Here is a 20,193-nt window from a genome sequence, read left to right as displayed (position 1 = left end):
GTCAAATGAACCTTCTCTGAACTGTTTCCAAGGCAACTTATCCTTTATGTCAAGAAAACCCGACATGCCAAATGGGAAATATTAATTTCATTGGTTGAAAACTTACATTAGACTTTTAATGGAAAAAATCCTACAAGTGAACCATTAAATAGAGCCAAGATGGCCACTGTTCTCCCAGTTTTGGGGGGGGGGGGGGGGGGGGAAGCGAGAGAAAGAGGGAGTGAACTGAAACCGACAAGTCTAACAAAGCCCAGTCAGATCAATGCTTTGGCTAATAGATTAGCCAGATGATCCTCCTTAAAATGAGCCAAAGCCATCCTGGGGCATGTAGTCCCTTGAATTTCAGAGAAGATTCCAGAAAAAACCTCATTAAAAACAAAAAGGGGTTTGATAGACCGAAGTGACTGCTTGCACAGCTCTGAAGAAACTAATTTTGTCAGACAGCAGACAGGCAGTAACTGAAAAGACAGCAACAATGCAGTCTCCTTCTCTCTTCCCCCAGCACCTATCCCCCCACAACCCCCAAAAAAAAAATTAAGAGAAGATCTGGCTGTGACTGAGAACTGCCCCCCACCCCCCCAACACTCAAGACAGCTACAGCCAGCGACCAGGGAAAAGAAATGAATCAACCGCCCATTTTTGCCTTCCAGAGCCCTGAGCAAAGCAAGCCATCCATCATGCACGTGGACCAGCAAGACTACAACCTCAGTCAAGGACTATTGGACTTGCATGCTATATTTAAATTCCATTTATTCTGGACTGTAATCCAACCACCAAACCAGTTTCTCTCTAATCTATTTGGATATGTGTGAATGTGTGAGAATGGGTGGCGTATTTGAAAATCAGGTTAGAGTGTCACGTGTAATCAACTTACCTCGTTCTTGTTTAAACTCAGGAAAACCTGTTATTTGTTCATTTAACGCAATTGCAAAAGAACCAGGTCAAGCAATCACGGAGGTGATAAGCACAAACACTGATTTAAATAAATAAACCCTGTTGCAGTCAAACGAGGGGAAGGGCGAAAGGGGAGCCCGAGACCCCCTCCTCACCTGGTTGCAACACTTAGAGACCAAAACTATACACTGTACACCAGAAGCAGTTCAACTAAGGCCCTGTACAGCTGTACTAACACTTCCCCACTTTATACCCTTTGCAATAAAAACAATGCATTTGCCTTCCCAATCACTGAACCACCTGCATACTAACTTTTGGTAAATCATATGCCATGTCACCCAGATCCCTTGGTACTGTAGAATGCTGCAGTCTCTCTCCATTCAAATATACTGCTTTTCTATTCTTTCTGCCAAAGTGGACAAGTTCACATTTTCCCACATTATACTCCATCTGCCAAATTTTTGCCCACTCACTTCACCTATCTATATCCTTTTGTAGCCTCATGTCCCCATCACAACTTACTTTCCGACCTATCATTATGTCAAAATTTAACAACCATACCTTCAGTCCCTTCATCCAAATCATTGATATTGATTGTGTAGACTGATCCCTGTGGAACTCCGAGGAACAGCTTGCCAAACCAGAAAGTGACCCATTTATCCCTACTCTGCTTCCTGTTAGTTAACCAATCCTCTAACAATGCAATTCCCCCCACACACCATGACCTCTTATTTTGAATAACCTTGGATGTGACACCTTATCAAATGCTTTTGGAAACCCAAGTACACCACATCTACAAGTTCCCTTTTATCCACCTAGCTTGTTATTTCTCAAATAAATTAATTAGTTAAATGAGCACTTGAAACGCCATAGCATACAAGGCTGCGGGCCAAGTGTTGGAAAATGGCATTAGAATAGGTGGTGCTTGATAGCCAGCACTGACACGATTGGCCAAAGGGCCTGTTTCCATGCTGTATAACTCTGACTACAGTGAATACAGACACAAAATACCTGTTCAACAATTCTGCCATTTCCTTGTTTCCCATTATACAGCAGTGATTAAAGGCAATAGAATGTTTAACCATACAGCTACAATGGTGGAATACAAATCAGAGGGAGTCAGGATCAAATTGTACAGGGTTCTCAGACTGCTGAACACTATTGTCCAAGGTCTAAAATTATAAACAAATGCTTCAAAAAGATTTTTTTAAATTATTCATTCATGAGATGAGGGCATCACCGGCAAGGCCAGCATTCATTACCCATCCCTAATGGCACACAAGGGGGTGGTGGTGATCTGCCTTCTGGAATTACTGCTGTCCTTGTGTTGTAGGTACACCCATAGTGCTATAGGAGAGTGCTCCAGGAATTTGATCCAGCAACAATGAAGGTGTGACGATATATTTCCAAATCAGGATGGTGTGTGGCTCAGAGGGGGAAGCTGCAGGGTGATCGTTTTCCCATGCACCTGCGCTCTTGTTTTTCTAGGTGGTAGAGCTTGTGTTTGGAAGGTGCTGTTGAAAGAACTTGGTAAGTTGCCACAGTGCATCGTGTAGATGGCGCACTGTCACAGTGCACTAGTAGTGGAGGGAATGCCAATCAAGCAGGCTGCTTAGTCATGAATGGTGCTGAGCTTCAGTTGAAGCTGCACTCACAGGCAAATGCAGCATTATTCTATCACACTCTTGACTTGTGCCTTGGAGATTGTGAGCAGGTTTTGGAGTCAGGTAGTGAGTTACTCACCATAGAATTCCCAGCCTCTGATGTGCTCTTGTAACCACAGTATTTATCTGGCTGATCCAGTTAAGTTTCTAGTCAATGGTAAACCACCCCTCCCCCACCCCCCGGAAGTTCATCCTAGAAGTAAAATATAGTTAAGAAAATGAAACTAAACCCAGAATGTTACTCATAATGACAGTAGGCGAAGGCACAAATTAAAACCAAAATGGTAAATTTAGGTCCGAAAGATTTTTCCTCGGTACGCAAAGAAAGACTCACACATACATAGCACTTGACAGCCCCAGCCACAAATTGTTGTAGATGGCAGGGCAGATTGAGAAAGCCAATAAGACATGGGATCCTCCACTTTGTAAATGGTGGCTGAGAGTACAAAAACAAGGAAGTTATAGCAAACCTTTATAAAAGCTCTGGTTTGGCCTGAATTGGGGCAATGCATCCAATTCTGGGCACCACACTTGGAGGCATTGGATAGGGTGCAGAAAAGATTTACAAGAATGGCTCCTGGAACAAGAGACTAGTGATAGATGTGAAGGTGGGGCTGTTCTCCTTGGAGATCAAGAGGAGATTTGATAAAAAGGTGTTCAAAAATCAAAGTCTAGACAGAGTAGAGAGTGTTCCCATATTAGCAAAAGTGTCAAGAACCAGAGGACACTGATATAAGGTGTCTGGCCAAAGAAACAAAAAGTGACATTAGGATTTTTTTTTTCTAATCCCAAGTTGTTTGGATGTGTTATACTCTACCTGGGTGTGTTGGGGGCAGATACAATTGTAGCTTTCAAAAGGGAATTGGATAATTATCTGGAGAGAAAAGATTTGCAGGGTTACGGGGAAATGCAGGGGAACAGGGCTAGCTGAAATCACTCTTGCAGAAAATCAGCACAGACAGTGCGCCGAATGGTTATAGCACAGAAAGACATTCTAAGATTCCAAGTAATTCTGGCATAGCTATTGTTGTAATAAGAAACGTGGCAACCAATTTGCACTCAGCAATGAGATAATTACCAGATAAAATCAGTTTCATTAATATTGGTTATAGGATAAATATTGGCCAGGACACCAGGGAGGAATTGCCTGCTCTTCCAAAAAGAAAAAGTGTTTGGGATCTTCCACCTGAGGGGGCAGACAGGGCCTCTGTTTAATGTCTCATTCAAACAGCACAGCATTAGAGAATCAGCCTGGATTTTCCTCAAGTCGCAAGATGGGAGGGCTCAAACCTACGGTCTTCTGACACAAAGGTAAGAGTGCTATCCACTGAACCACCACTGACAAAGGTGATCAATAAATAGAACAGACCTCCAGGAAGAGCTTTGATGTGCTTAAAATCTTGAAGGATTTAGACAGAGTAAATAAAAAGAAACTGGTTCCAATAGCCGAAGGGTCATTAACCAGAGGGCAGAGATTTAAGGAGATTGTTCTTTTGCCAGAGATGGCATGAGGATTTTGACTTATATGATTTAATTTGATTTAGAGATACAGCACTGAAACAGGCCCTTCGGCCCACCGAGTCTGTGCCGACCATTAACCATTTTTATACTAATCCTACACTAATCCCATATTCCTACCACATCCTCACCTGTCCCTATATTCCCCTACCACCTACCTATACTAGGGGCAATTTATAATGGCCAATTTTACCTATCAACCTGCAAGTCATTTGGCTGTGGGAGGAAACCGGAGCACCCGGAGGAAACCCATGCAGACACAGGGAGAACTTGCAAACTCCACACAGGCAGTACCCAGAATTGAACCCAGGTCGCTGGAGCTGTGAGGCTGTGGTGCTAACCACTGCGCCGCAAGTGATTAGGATTTGGAATGCACTGACTCAGTGGTGAATATAGATTAAATAGCAGCTTTCAAAGAGAGAATTGGATAAATACTTGAAACAGCAAATTGCAGGGATGTGTACAGCAATTATCATGGGGGATTTTAATCTACATGTAGATTGGTCGAACCAGCTCAGTCAGGGTAGCCTTGAGGAGGAGTTCGTTGAGTGTATCAGTGACGGTTCCATTACATACTGTTCAAGAAAACTGACGAGGGAGCAAGCTATCCTAGATCTAGTCCTGTGTAATTAGACAGGAATAATTAATGACCTCATAGTTAGGGATCCTCTTGGAAGGAGTGATCACAGTATGGTTGAATTTAGAATACAGATGGAGAGTGTGAAGATAAAATCCAATACCAGGGTCCTGCACTTGAACAAGGGGGACTACAATAGAATGAGGGAGGACTTGGCTAAAGTAGACTGGAAACAAAGATTTTATGGTGGGACAGTTGACGAGCAGTGGAGGACTTTCGAAGCAATTTTTCATAGTGCTCAGCAAAAGTATATTCCAGTGAAAAGGAAGGACTGGAAGAAAAGGGGTAATCTGCCATGGGTGTCTGAGGAAATAAGGGAGGCTATCAAATTGAAAGAGAAGGCATACAAAGTTGCCAAAAACAGCATGAAACTAGAAGATTGGGAAAACTTTAAAGGTCAACAGAAAGCCACAAAAAGAGCTATAAAGAAAAGTAAGATAGAACATGAGAAAAAACTAGCACAGAAATATAAAGACAGATAGCAAAAGTTTCTATAAATATATAAAAACGAAAAAGAGTGGCTGAAGTAAACGTTGGTTCTTTAGAGGAGGAGAAGGGGAATTTAGTTATGGGATATGATGAAATGGCCGAGGCATTGAACAGGTATTTTGTATCGGTCTTCACAGTGGAGGACATTAATAACATGCCAGTAATTGACAGAGACGAACGTAGGTGAGAACCTGGAAACAATCATTTTTACGGAAAAGGTAGTGTTGGGCAAGCTAATAGAGCTAAGGATTGATGAGTCTCCTGGCCCTGATGGAATGCATCCCAGGGTACTAAAAGAGATGGCGGAAGAAATAGCAGGTGCACTGGCGGTAAATTTCCAAAATTACAGGCGGCGCAGTGGTTAGCACCGCAGCCTCACAGCTCCAGTGACCCGGGTTCAATTCCGGGTACTGCCTGTGTGGAGTTTGCAAGTTCTCCCTGTGTCTGCGTGGGTTTCCTCCGGGTGCTCCGGTTTCCTCCCACATGCCAAAGACTTGCAGGTTGATAGGTAAATTGGCCATTATAAATTGCCCCTAGGATAGGTAGGTGGTAGGGAAATATAGGGACTGGTGGGGATGTGGTAGGAATATGGAATTAGTATAGGATTAGTATAAATGGGTGGTTGACGGTCGGCACAGACTCGGTGGGCCGAAGGGCCTGTTTCAGTGCTGTATCTCAAAAAAATTCGCTGGACTCTGGGGTAGTCCCAGCAGATTGGTAAACAGCAGATGTGATGCCACTGTTTAAAAAGGGGTAGGCAAAAGATGGGGAATTATAGACCGGTTAGCTTAACCTCTGTAGTGGGGAAGATGCTAGAGTCTATCATCAAGGAAGAAATAGCTGGGCATCCCGTTGGGCAGACGTAGCATGGGTTCATGAAGGGCAGGTCATGCTTGACAAATCTTTTGGAATTCTATGATGACATTACGAGCAAGGTGGACAATGGGGACCCAGTGGATGTGGTGTACCTAGATTTCCAAAAGGCCTTCGACAAGATGCCGCACAAGAGGCTGCTACATAAGATAAGGATGCATGGCGTTAGGGGTAAAGTATTAGCATGGATAGAGGATTGGTTGACTAACAGGAAGCAGAGAGTGGGGATAAATGAGTGCTATTCTGGTTGGCAGTCACTAGTGGTGTGCCTCAGTGTTGGGACCGCAATTATTTACAATTTATATAGATGATTTGGAGTTGGGGACCACGTGTAGGGTGTCAAAGTTTGCAGATGACACTAAGATGAGTGGCAGAGCAAAGTGTGCAGATGACAAACTTTGCAGAGGAACATAGATACATTGAGTGAGTGGGCAAAGGTCTGGCAGATGGAATACAATGTTAATAAATGTGAAGTCATTCATTTCGGTAGGAGTAACAGTAAAAAAGGATTATTACTTGAATGGTAAAAAGTTGCAGCATGCTGCGATGCAGAGAGACCTGGGTGTCCTTGTGCATGAATCGTAGAAGGTTGGTCTGCAGGTACAGCAAGTAATTAGGAAGGCAAATGGAATTTTGTCCTTCATTGCTAAAGGGATTGAGCTTAAAAGCAGAGAGGTTATGTTGCAGCTGTATAGGGTACTGGTGATGCCACACCTGGAGTACTGCATGCAGTTTTGGTCTCCTTACTTGAGAAAGGATATACTGGCACTGGAGAGGGTGCAGAGGAGGTTCACTAGGTTGATTCCAGAGTTGAGGGGGTTGGCTTATGAGGAGAGACTGAGTAGATTGGGATTATATTCATTGGAATTCAGAAGAATGAGGGGGGATCTTATAGAAACATAAAATTATGAAGGGAATAGATAAGATACAAGTAGAGAGGATGTTTCCACTGGCAGGTGAAGCTAGGACAAGAGGGCATAGCCTCAAGATTAGAGGGAGCAGATTTAGGACTGAATTAAGAAGGAACTTCTTCACCCAGAGGGTTGTTAATCTATGGAATTCCTTGCCCAGTGAAGTAGTTGACGCTTCTTCAGTAAACGTTTTTAAAGCTTAGATATCTTTTTGAACCATAAAGGAATTAAGGGATACAGAGAGCGCACAGGTAAGTGGATCTGAGTCCACGAAAAGATCAGCCATGATCCTATTGAATGGCGGAGCAGGTTCGAGGGGCCGGATGGCCTACTCCTGCTCCTAGTTCTTATGATCTTATGAAAGAGCAAACTAACTGGATCACTTCAAAAGAGCCGATGCAGGCTCAATGGCCTCTTTCTACGTTATGTTACTCTACATTTCTATATACAGCTTTGTGACTGCAACAAATCATGTGATCTTGCCAAAAAAAAATACCTTAACTACTTCGAGTTTCTTAGCATAATTTGGTGACAATCTCCAATGCAATCTGAACATCTAGATCTTTATTTACATTATTCCATCTAGCACACATTAAGTATATATTAGAAATTGCAATTATTCCATAGTTCATTTATAATGCCATATTAACAGGTCATAATAAAGTAAAGCCAATGGTCATCACAAAAACTTACCATTTTGTATACATTGCATGAGATGCTCATTTGACAACTATAATGGCTATATCTGCAGTTGGCATTTCAATTTACTACTCCTACAAAAAAGTAACCTCAAACTGAAAACCTCAATGTTAAAGGGTAAACTGTTGCAGGACAGAGACAAAAAGGTGCCTGCAGCTCCCTTGGGGGATGGAGGTCTGGGAGAAACAAAAACTGCTACAAAAAAATTTAAAACAAACCAACAATGTAAAGGAAAAAAAAAAAAAACTTACTTGTCTGGGTTCTTGACTCTGAATGTTGCATTGAGAGCTTTTAACCTGGAATCTGCCTGTTTAAAAACAGTTACATATAAATGTTTGAACATTTTCTCTCCATTTGGTGATTGAAGCACAAGGAAATGATTTGCTCCCAAAACGCCAGTCAATTAAATTTTCAAACTGGATAATATAAAGACATGAGGGCAGGTGAGAATGCTGAGCTTTTCACTTTTTTTTTTTTAAAAAGGCGACATCAAGGTTACAAGTCTATACTATCTAGTAGAGTCATAGCTGGGCTACACAGGGGTTCTATGCCACTGCCACCACATTTTAAACTACTCCCGATTCATGAAAACAATGTCAATACTATAAAAAATAAAGTCAACTTGATGGCAGAGAAATGTGAAATGATTCATTTTGCTAGGAAGAACTTAAATATAAAATAAAGGGTACAATTCTAAAGGAGGTGCAGAGGGACCTGGTGTGTATGTGCTTAAGTTATTGAAGGTTGAGAGAGCAGTTAAGCAAGTATACATTATCCTGGGCTTTATTAATAGGGGCATAGAGTACAAGAGCAAGAAAGTTATGCTGAACTTGTACAAGATACTAGTTCAGCCTCAGCTGGAGTATTGCGTCCAGTTCTGGGTGCTGCACTTTAGGGAAAGACATGAGGGCATTGGAGAGATTCACGAGAATGGTTCCATTGATGAGGAACTTCAGTTAGGAAGACAGATTGGAGGGGTTAGGACTGTTTTCCAAAGAGAAGGTGGAGAGGTGATTTGAAAGAGGTATTCAAAATCATGGGTCTGGATGGAGTAGATAGAGAAACTGTTCCCACTCATGAAAGGATCAAGAAGGCAGATTTAAAGTATTTGGTAAAAGCAGCGTAAAAAAGTGACAGGAGGAAAATCTTTTTCATAGGTGAGTGGTTAAGGTCTGGAATGCAGTGCCCGAGAGAGAGTGTGGTGGAGGCAGGTTCAACTGAAGCATTCAAAATGGAATTAGACTTTTATAAGAGAAGAATGTGCAGGGTTACAGGAAGGAGGCATGGAATGGAAATGAGTGAATTGGTCTTTGAGAGCCAGTGTGGACACAATGGGCCAAATGGCCTCCTTCTGCACTGTAACAATTCTGTGATTCACAATAGAAAATAAACTATAAAATAGAATAAAATAAAGATACGTATTTTACTGGCAAACTAAAGAGTGTGTCAGGGTGGGAGCCAAGGTTGCTGCTCCTGATCACTATCCGGTACAATACCATTGGAACACTGACAAGACATCAAGCCTGGCTAGAATGACCCAAAAATCCAACATTTAATTCTTCAAGATCATACATGAAGCATGACCACACTGGCAAGGTATTGGAGAACTGCCAACATAAATGCAACACCAGATGTATACAAATTAAAGCAATCCAAGTGTTCTGCTTCATGGGCATAATTAGCTCCTTAAGGAGCACAGCATTTCAGAATAAATCATGTTTTTTTCCCACATCACTCGGCATCCTATCACTATAGTATATCAACTGAATTTTCCATTGGCGAAAATTGGTTCTTATGCATATTGAACATTTCACTCGGCAATTAAGCTCTAAATATACTGAGCAATCTTGTGTAGTGCTCTGCTGCACTCCTTTTAAAAGCTGAATATGCTAAGTATTAAGCAACCAAGGCCCATAGTCAGGACAAGATATAGAGTAAAATAGATTTTTTTTTTAAATCAGGAGATAGCAACAAGGTGTACAAGCATGAGTAACAAAAGCTCCATTTAAAAGTAATGGGCATAAGGACTTGCAGCTCTGTCTGAATAGGAAACTGCAGCAAATTGAGTGGAGGCAAGTTGGATATAGGAAGGATGAAAGGAGGACAAGGGTAAGCAAGCATATAGCTTAGAAAGTAGTAAATTCATAGAACCATGATTGCAGCTGCAGTGACTTTCAGTAATTCTTCAGATTATTACACAGTGCATCTACTGGATGCTTTAGAGACCAACTTTACCAAGAATAGATGATTTTATTTTTCAGGAATATGTAGTCACAAACAAATCACTACTGTTCAGGAAAATCCACTAACATGGCTTTCAATTTTTAAGGGCATCACTGTTAAACTGGAAACTATAGAGTAATTAGTTAAATCTTGGACGTTACCAGATATGCTTAATCCAGCTACAGAATCAGTGAAAGGGTAGATGAGTATCAAACTCCTGAGCAGTCATTCAAATTAAGATCTTCAATTGGCTGAATGGCATTATAAACAGTCTTCAAGTATCACCCAGTTCTGAAAGAGACTTTCCAGATGTTGCCAGACAATATAATGCACTGCACTCAAAAAAAAAAAAAAAAATAGCCTGACAAATAGATTACAAGTTATGGTGTCCCAAAACCTGACATTACAGGACTGCACCACTCAAGAGGGATCTGAAATAGGTATGGACTAGAAGATATTAAAGTGATCTGTTTTTGTCCTCAGTTCTAATGGATACTGTGCTTTGAATTTATGGCAAATAGCACTCTTGTTCTTGAAGACAAGATGACACGGACCACAGCCCCAATAGAAGTTAAGAAAATACATCACAATCATGGTTTGGAGCTGCCAAGCATAAAATAGATTGCAAATGAAAATCTGAAAACTGAGCTGCAAGGGGCGCTTATGGCAGAAAACACAAGTGGGCTGTGTTCTCTACATATAGAACCATGAAAGTGACAGACACATTTCCCTTCACCATACTTGGAGTGGAACTTTAAATGCCTGAAACTCAGACTTGGAATGACAGCTGATGGAAGACATTACCTAGGCTTGAGAATGCATACCTGTGCCTCTCAGCTGAGCTGCAGAGGTAAGTAACTGCAGTTGAAGGTCAGCACTGAACTGATATGGTGTATATCCATGCTTTGATCAAAAGAATAGTAGCTGAACCTCATTTTATCAGAGTTGTGCTGCACACAAAGCTGTCTGAGAGGCATGTTACAATAATAGCATTTGATCATTTCTCGAACGATGATTAACTAGTGATTATATTCTTCTTTGGGTTAGGGAGGAAGTGGGTAAGTAAATTGGGTCCTTTGCAGTCAAGTTTTTTTCAATACAATCCTCAAAACAATTTTGACAAACGAGGATTTTTGGCTAGAAAAGCCTGATCAACAAATATAGATCTTTTCACTTTTGGTGATACACAATTCCCTGTAATTCACTGCAACAAAAACTGCATCATCTTTTACAGAACTATGGTCAATGCTGCACTCAATATTTGAAATGCATGCAGACTGGCTAAAATTAAACAAAGGAAGGGCATTTTACAGTAACTACTTGCTGCCTTATGGAGGAGGAAAATCAGTAGATTGCTGCAGTTAGGGTATGAACAAATATGAATGAGACAGAAACAAAAAAGGTACATGTATTACAATGCTATTCATAAGCACTTTGCATCTATATTCAGTGCTGTAAAAGAGATAGCAGCTCCAGTAAACACAATGCAGTTTTGAATCAACCAGCTTCCATGTTTAAAGATAAACACTGCGATACATTTAACTCAACATCTTGCAGAAAAATGGGCTAACGGAGTTCATAGCATGATTTTTAAAACTTGCTTAAACAAAGATACATTACTGCAGTTCTCATGCACATTAACAAATTCTAGGATTACTGTCATGCAGGACCCCACCTGCCAAGAATGAGGCACAAATTTCACTACATGAACATTGATTTTTTTTTTAAATGTTACTGGAGTAAAGAAAGAACTTGCTTTAAAAAAGCCTGCGTTTGCTGACAACACTACCACTAGGTGGTGGGTGCTGCAGTTGCACATGCACAAATGGCACTGCTCAAATAATCACGCGAAAGCAACCTAACCTAAACACATGGCAGGAGGGAGGGAGCGCGCGAGCCAGGGACGGACGGGGGGGGGAAAGGAGTGGAGCTTGACGCATGGGTGAATACCAGTCAGCGTTGCATTGCTGTACGCGTAAAGCGCATGCAGAGGCTGACCAGGCGCACTGCCCAAGTCACGTGATGAGATCGGCGCATGTGCTAACCAGTCCCGGCAAGTCGGAATGCAGCGCACGCAGAGAGCACTAGACTGTCTCCACCTCTGCACCCACTGATGAAGTCAGTGGCTGGCTGTGTTGTCAGGAATCACAAAACAAAAATCACCAGACCCTTCACTGGAAGGGCATTTGCATATTAACAGACAGTACTTGGAAAGGATGAGGGGACCACTCACTGCTCCAGTTTAATCCACAATGGACTTTTGATTACCAGACGTTGAAAGTGGAGAAGCTAGAATTCCAGGTTGACTGCTAAAATGCTCCCAATACACAGAAGATACCTGGTCAAACCAGTCAGTCACGTGACCACCCACTGGCCAGCTAGGAGTGTTTTAAATTGGAGAAACAGTGTTTGAACTCAAAGCCCTTTGCTCCAGGACTGAACATCTCTCTCACCGAACTAAAGACACATCGAAGACACATGAACCCAGAGAAAAAAAGTCTCCTACAGTGAACATGGTTTAAGAATACTAGGCCCCAACGAAAAGCAAGGTTTATCTACAAACAAGGACCAGGAGAGCTCGAAGTACAGTAACAAAAACCCCTCGAGATTGTCTCAAACCTCTATCTTTTCTTCTGCTCTTTTCTGTCTCTATATGCATGTGTGGATCACAAATGTATGCTAGCATGGGATGCAGCATGTATCTGTAGGTGTTGACAGAATTAGAGTTCAAGTTTAAATTTTAATAAATTTCACTTTTCTTTAAACCCAAGAAAGCCTGTTTGTGCTCATTTCTTTGCCTTATAATTGGAAAGCGGTGAAAAAGGATTGACCAAGGGGGAGCTCAAAACATAGTTTAAAAATTAAACCCAGTTGTTGTGATGTTCCTCTAACATCCCTTCAGGTAGTGTGTTCCAGATTCCAACCACCCTCAGTGAAAATTTTTTCCAGAAATCCCCTCCAAACTTCCTGCCACCTGGTTATTGATCCCTCCACTAAGAGAAAAAGTTTCTTCCTATCTATCCTATCAATGCCCCTCAATGAGGTCCCCCCTCAGCCTTATCTGCTCTAAAGGGAAACAACCCTAGCCTATCCAGGCTCTCTTCATAGCGGAAATGCTCCAGTCCAGGCAACATGCTGGTGAAACTCAACTGTACCCTCTAGCACAATCACATCCTTCCTACAGCGCAGTGACCGGAACTGTACACAGTATCCAGCTGTGGCCTAACTAGTATTTTATACAGCCCCATCACCATCCTGCTCTTATATTCTATGTCAGCTAATGAAGGCAAATCTCATGCTTTCCTAACCACCTTATCTACCTGTGCTGCTACCTTCAGTCATCTATGGACAAGTACACCAAGGTCCTCTGACCCTCTGTACTTCCTAGTGGTCCTACTATCCATTGTATATTCCCTTGCCTTGTTAGTCCTCCCAAAATGCATCACCTCAGGACATCTCAGGATTAAATTCCATTTGCCACTGCTCCACCCATCTTACCAGCCCATCTATATTATCCTGTAATCTACAGCTTTCCTCCTCACTATTTAAGACACCAACTTTCAGGTCATCTGCAAACTTACTGATCATACCTCTTGTATTCATATCTAAATCATTAATGTACACTACAAACAGCAAGGGTCCCAGCATCAATCCTTGCAGTACACCACTGGTCACAGGCTTCCAATCAACCACCACCTTCTGCCTCTTGCCACTAAGCCAATTTTGGATCCAATTTGCCAAATTGCCCTGGATCCCATGGACTCTTACCCTCTTAACCAATCCCCCATGCAGGACCTTATCAAAAGCCTTGCTGAAGTCCATGTAGACTACATCAACTGCTTTACCCTCATCGACACATCTCGTCACCTCCTCAAAAAATTCAATCAAGTTTGTTAGACAGGATCTCCCCCGACAAAGCCATGCTGACTATCCCAGATTAATCCTGTCGCTCAATGTTTTCAATAGTTTCCCTACCACTGATGTTAGACTCACTGGCCTGTAATTACCTAGTTTGTCCATGCTACCCTCCTTGAATAATGGCATCACATTTGCAGTTCTCTGGTACCTCCCCTGTGGCCAGAAAGGATTTGAAAATTTGTGTTAGAGCCCCTGCTATCTCCTCCCTTACCTCACATAACAGCCTGGGATACATCTCATCTGGGCCTGGGGATTTATCCACTTTTAAGCCCGCTAAAACAGCTAATACTTCCTCCCTTTCAATGTTAATATGTTCAAGTATATCACAATCCCCCTCCCTGATCGCTACACCTACATAGTGATCACAGATGAAAAGCAATCATTTAAAACCTCACCTGTGTCCTCCAGCTCCACACACAGATTGCCACTTTGGTCCCTAATGGGCCCTGCTCTTTCCCTGCTTATCCTCTTGCCCTTAATATACTTGTAAAACACCTTGGGATTTTCCTTTATCTTGCCCAGTGTTCTATGTCCCCTCTTCGCTCTCCTAATTACTTTTAAATACCTCCCCTACACTTTCTATATTCCTCTAGGGCCTCCGCTATTTTCAGCACTTTGAATCTGCCATAAGACTCCTTTTTTTTGGGGTAGATAAGGTGGTTAGGGAAGCATGAGATTTGCCTTTATTAGCTGACATAGAATACAAGAGCCTGTCCACCATCTACAAGGCAGAAGTCAGGAGTGTGATGGAATACTCTCCACTTGCCTGGATGGGTGCTGCTCCAACAACACTAAAGAAGCTCGACACCATCCAGGACAAAGCAGCCCGCTTGACTGGCACCCCATCTACAAACATTCACTCCATCCACCACCGACGCACAGTAGCAGCAGTGTGTACCATCTACAAGATGCACTGCAGAAATGCACCAAGGCTCCTTAGACAGCACCTTCCAAACCCGTGACCTCTACCAACTAGAAGGACAAGGGCCGAAAATACATGGGAACACCACACCTGCAAGTTCCCCTCCAAGTCACACACCATCCTGACTTGGAACTGTATCGCCGTTCCTTCACTGTCGCTGGGTCAAAATCCTGGAACTCCCTTCTTAACAGCACTGTGGGTATACCTACCCCAAATGGACTCCAGCGGTTCAAGAAGGCAGCTCACCACCACCTTCTCAAGGGCAATTAGGGATGGGCAATAAATGCTGGCCTGGTCAGTGATGCCCACATCCCATGAATGAAGAAAAAAAAAAGGTGCAACCTGCCCAACTTGTACAAGTCTCACCTTCACCGTCTGGCTCTCTTTTGTGATCGAAGTCCACATGAAAAGTAAAATTGCTTAAGTAACCAGAGACAATGGTATACTGAGGGAAGTAGTGACAAAATTAGAAAAGTAATTTTGAACCAAATCGCCAATCAAAATTTGAGTTACAGTGGAAAAATTCTTTACGTTTGGTGACATATGATGAGGGCTTGCCAAGTAGAGCACTTTACAATGCATGTATAAGCTACTGGTAACATTTTGTTTAAACAGCTGATAGCACCTAATTCCATCATGTTCTAATATATGGTTCATTACATCCTAGCTTTTTGTCAAAATTGAAAGGAGACATTATTGTATTTAGTAATTAATGGACATCCTTGTAGCAGGAACATTTACTTAATAGGGCCTTTGCCCTGGAATGAGCTCCTTTAAAGAGAAACCTATTAAAAATCTTTGCAGTTCAAGTCCCAGAATGAATAGCTACAGCAAGCAATCTGTTGCAGCGTAACATCCTGCAGTTTAAGATTGCCTGAACATTTATACTGGATAAGCAGTCAGCTCTATTCGAATCAGTACTTTCACTGACAGCCAACCAAATCGGAACTCAGTGATGCCATTGATTCTCTAGCCAGCGGAAAAGCCCCTGGGAAGGACAGCATTACCCCTGAAATAATCAAGAGTGCCAAGCCTGCTATACTCTCAGCACTACATGAACTGCTATGCCTGTGCTGGGCCGAGGGAGCAGTACCCCAGGACATGCGCGATGCCAATATCATCACCCTCTATAAAAACAAAGGTGACCACGGTGACTGCAACAACTACCGTGGAATCTCCCTGCTCAGCATAGTGGGGAAAGTCTTTGCTCGAGTCGCTCTGAACAGGCTCCAGAAGCTGGCCGAGCGCGTCTACCCTGAGGCAGTGTGGCTTTCGTGCAGAGAGATCGACTGTTGACATGCTGTTCTCCCTTCGTCAGATACAGGAGAAATGCCGTGAACAACAGATGCCCCTCTACATTGCTTTCATTGATCTCACCAAAGCCTTTGACCTCGTCAGCAGACATGGTTTCTTCAGACTACTAGAAAAGATTGGATGCCCACCAAAGCTACTAAGTATCATCACCTCATTCCATGACAATAAGAAAGGCACACTTCAACATGGTGGCTCATCAGAGCCCTTTCCTATCCCGAGTGGCGTGAAACAGGGCTGTGTTCTCGCACCCACACTTTTTGGGATTTTCTTCTCCCTGCTGCTTTCACATGCGTTCAAGTCCTCTGAAGGAATTTTTCTCTACACAAGATCAGGTGGCAGGTTGTTCAACCTTGCCCGTCTAAGAGCGAAGTCCAAAGTACGGAAAGTCCTCATCAGGGAACTCCTCTTTGCTGACGATGCCGCTTTAACATCTCACACTGAAGAGTGCCTGCAGAGTCTCATCGACAGGTTTGCGGCTGCCTGCAATGAATTTGGCCTAACCATCAGCCTCAAGAAAACGATCATGGGGCAGGACGTCAGAAATGCTCCATCCATCAATATTGGCGACCACACTCGAAGTGGTTCTAGGGTTCACCTACCTAGGCTCAACTTATCACCAGTAACCTGTCTCTAGATGCAGAAATCAACATGTGCATGGGAAAGGCTTCCACTGCTATGTCCAGACTGGCCAAGAGAGTGTGGGAAAATGGCGCACTGACACGGAACACAAAAGTCCGAGTGTATGAGACCTGTGTTCTCAGCACCTTGCTCTATGGCAGCGAGGCCTGGACAACATGTGTCAGCCAAGAGCGACGTCTCAATTCATTCCTTCATCGCTGCCTCCGGAGAATACTTGGCATCAGGTGGCAGGACCGTATCTCCAACACAGAAGCCCTCAAGGCAGCCAACATCCCCAGCTTATACACACTACTGAGTCAGCGGCGCTGGAGATGGCTTGGCCATGTGAGCCGCATGGAAGATGGCAGGATCCCCAAAGACACATTGTACAGCGAGCTCGCCACTGATATCAGACCCACCGGCCGTCCACGTCTCCGCTTTAAAGACGTCTGCAAACGCGACATGAAATCCTGTGACATTGATCACAAGTCGTGGGAGTCAGTTGCCAGTGTTCGCCGGAGCTGGCAGGCAGCCATGAAGACAGGGCTAAAATGTGGCGAGTCGAAGAGACTTAGTAGTTGGCAGGAAAAAACAGAGGCGCAAGGGAAGAGCCAACTGTGCAACAGCCCCGACAAGCAAATTTCTCTGCAGCACCTGTGGAAGCGCCTGTCACTCTAGAATTGGCCTTTATAGCCACTCCAGGCACTGCTTCACAAACCACTGATCACCTCCAGGCGCGTATCCATTGTCTCTCGAGAGAAGGAGGCCCAAAAAGAACTTTCATTATTAAAGCCACAGCTGTGAATGCATCTAATGCAAGTTCTTGCATAGGCCTTTCATAAACTCAGGACCTCCTAAAGCACACCACAGCCAGAGAATTACAGAAGGCACTCTTATAACCAATGTTCCCTCCAAGTTGGGCTACTGCACAGCAACCTGAAAGCTCCCGCACAGGCTGCACACAATTCAGTCTAAGTTACCACACATGCATGACAGCACAAAAAAATTGAGCCCACAAGCTTAAGAAAATCACCTGCACACTACAAAAAAAAAAAGGGATGTTGCTTACGAGGCAGAGAAATATGCCAATACAGCAAGGTCTCGCTAACAAAAATGGGACAAGTTACTTCATACTTTAGTGATTAGCTGGTCAAAGTATTGGAGACCTCCTTTTTGACTAGTGCTGTGGTATCACTTCTGCCCATCTGAACAGGCCAGACAGGGTCTTTGTTAAATGCTTCATCCGTTGACAGACAAAAGCACCTCAAAGTGCAGGACTTCACAATAATGTACAGAAGTATCAGTTGACATTATGTGCTCTTATCTTGGCTTAAACCCTGAATGAACTTAGTTTAGAGTGCTACCAGAGAGTTAAAACTGAAAGTTGAAAGTTAAAAGAAAAAAAAATGTAAAATCTCAAAGTAGTACTGTGCTAAAAAGGCAGTTTACAATTAACTGGAAAAAAAATCAATTGTAGGGGTTGGGGGAAAGAGGGAGACAAACATGCTGGACAGAACAACTTACTGGAAGCCATTTTATTGAATACTAAGCCTAATGCAACAATGAAACATTTCTTCCAACCACAAGGTTCAGAAACACCATCTGTACCAAATCAGATGGCAAAAAGAGATCGGGTGTACAGGCCAGTAATGAAGACCTTATCCTGATAAGGGAAAGCATCAGTCTCTTCAATACTTACTACTAATTTGACTGTCAGTTAGTTTATTACAAATTGTGCATTTCTACCCACCCTTCACTCCTGCCTTTGGCCAAAAATAGTTCAGATGGGCTTCCTTGAAAGTCTGCTCAAGATCCAAATGGACACAGGACTCCTTTGAGGAAAGGGTAATGGAAATTGTTTATGCCAACAAAGACTAAATTGTCCATCCTAATTAACACAAAACTCATTTCTTCCAGAGAAACAGTTTTCATCAATTCCAACAGACACCCCAAAAAACTCAATGTATTACTAAAACTTGAGCTTAACTCAATCTCCTCACTGCTGAAAAATGTGGACATTAAAATTCTATGTACAAATTTGTTAGTTATCTTTGCACGACTTTGAATGATGCAAAATCATGCTTTGTTTCAAAGAAAAAGTATTTTTAAATTAGTACAACTCATTTTCCCATTTATCTTACTAAACAAATTAAAGATTGCATTTTACCTTAGCTTGGAATCCAGACTCATTTGCTGCTTCTTTCCAGCCATTTTCCTAAGAAAATTAAACATTAAAAGTAAATAACCAGCTTCAATATACCTGTTTGTCAGTTAAATGGGTTATTTTCATAGAGTGACTGGCAGCTACTAGCTCAGTTTTTTTAATATAAAAATCTGTAGATATTTAACTTGCAGCATTACTTTGTAAACTTTTCTGGGCACTTGAGAATATGGCAATTTGCTCAGAGCTAATTATTTTTGAATTGTTGCTTGTAATTCACTGATTTAGAAAGAGTAATTTTCCATTTTGCATAAATGGAAAAAAGATCCAGTAATTTTAATCATAGAAGTTTATGAAAATTCTCAGATTCTGAATGAGAGAAATCTGAAATAAAAGGCAAATAACTTGGAATTGAGGGTGTTCTGGTGACAGTACTTTATATTACTCCTTGGAGTGGAGGTACTGTAATGCAAACAATAAGTAGTTTCATTTTCCTATGTGTCTATCAACCACTTTTATACCAGCAGAATATTAGTTTGGATTCTGCGAGACACTGCTAAACCTGGCTTCTTTGACCCTTGGGACAGAGTCCTGCAAAACTACATCAACACCAGTCAAGGATGCCATTCTCAGAATATGATCTAAAGACCAACAGTATAGAAGTGGATTTGACCAGGTACACAAAGGAAGGGTATTCATCAGCAAAAATTTAGAGTTCAGGGATCAGGGAGTATTTCCAGAACTTCCCAACAGAAAAAAAAATGAATGAATAAGTGTAGTAAAATTCATGAGTGTATTAAGTAGAATGTTTGTGGAAGCAAACAATGAGCCAAATGGCCGTTTCCTGTTCAAGCTTTGTATCTTTTGATGGGGGTGGGGACAGTGTCATTGGAAAGAAAATAAGAATATGAGGGAACAAAATGAACCTCAGCACCCTTGGTAGGTTGCAGTGTATAACACGTTGCAGAGGGCTTTATGGGTGTGATCCTGGTGATTAAAAGTGTGGGCCGATTTGGAATCATAAAGGGATTTATACATTGAGGCAGGAAGCATAGCTAAAGTATTAAAGTAAATACTCAGCATCTGTCTTCACCAAGATGCTGCTGCACAGGTCATGGCAAAAAGGGAGGTAATTCAGACACTTGAAGGGTTTAAAACTGATAGAGGGGCATTGGATAGGCTAGCTGAACTTAAAGTTAATATGGCACCAGGACCAGAACAGATGCATCCAAGGATAGCAAGGGGAGACTGGAAATTGCAGAGGGACTGGCCATAATTTTCCATTCTTCCTTAGATTTAAGGACAATGCCAAAGGACTGAAGAACTACAAATGTTACACCCTTGTTCAAAAA

General features: G+C 42.4%; 1 protein-coding gene across 1 annotated transcript in view; it reads right to left on the bottom strand.

Moving 5' to 3' along the window:
* The window catches only part of snx4 (sorting nexin 4), a 73,726-nt gene that overhangs the window by 21,590 nt on the left and 31,943 nt on the right, over positions 1-20,193 (bottom strand). The window contains exons 5-6 of the mRNA XM_068035166.1: positions 18,848-18,895; positions 7,937-7,992 (exon numbers count right to left, since the gene is read on the bottom strand). Coding sequence (XP_067891267.1) covers positions 7,937-7,992; positions 18,848-18,895 — 104 coding nt within the window. The remainder of the gene's footprint in view (positions 1-7,936; positions 7,993-18,847; positions 18,896-20,193) is intronic.

The sequence above is a fragment of the Heterodontus francisci genome, chromosome 7 (genome assembly GCF_036365525.1).
Source record: "Heterodontus francisci isolate sHetFra1 chromosome 7, sHetFra1.hap1, whole genome shotgun sequence".
Taxonomy (NCBI): Eukaryota; Metazoa; Chordata; class Chondrichthyes; order Heterodontiformes; family Heterodontidae; genus Heterodontus; species Heterodontus francisci.
The sequence above is the reverse complement of the archived record's forward strand: the minus strand, read 5'-3'. Positions and strand labels throughout refer to the sequence as shown.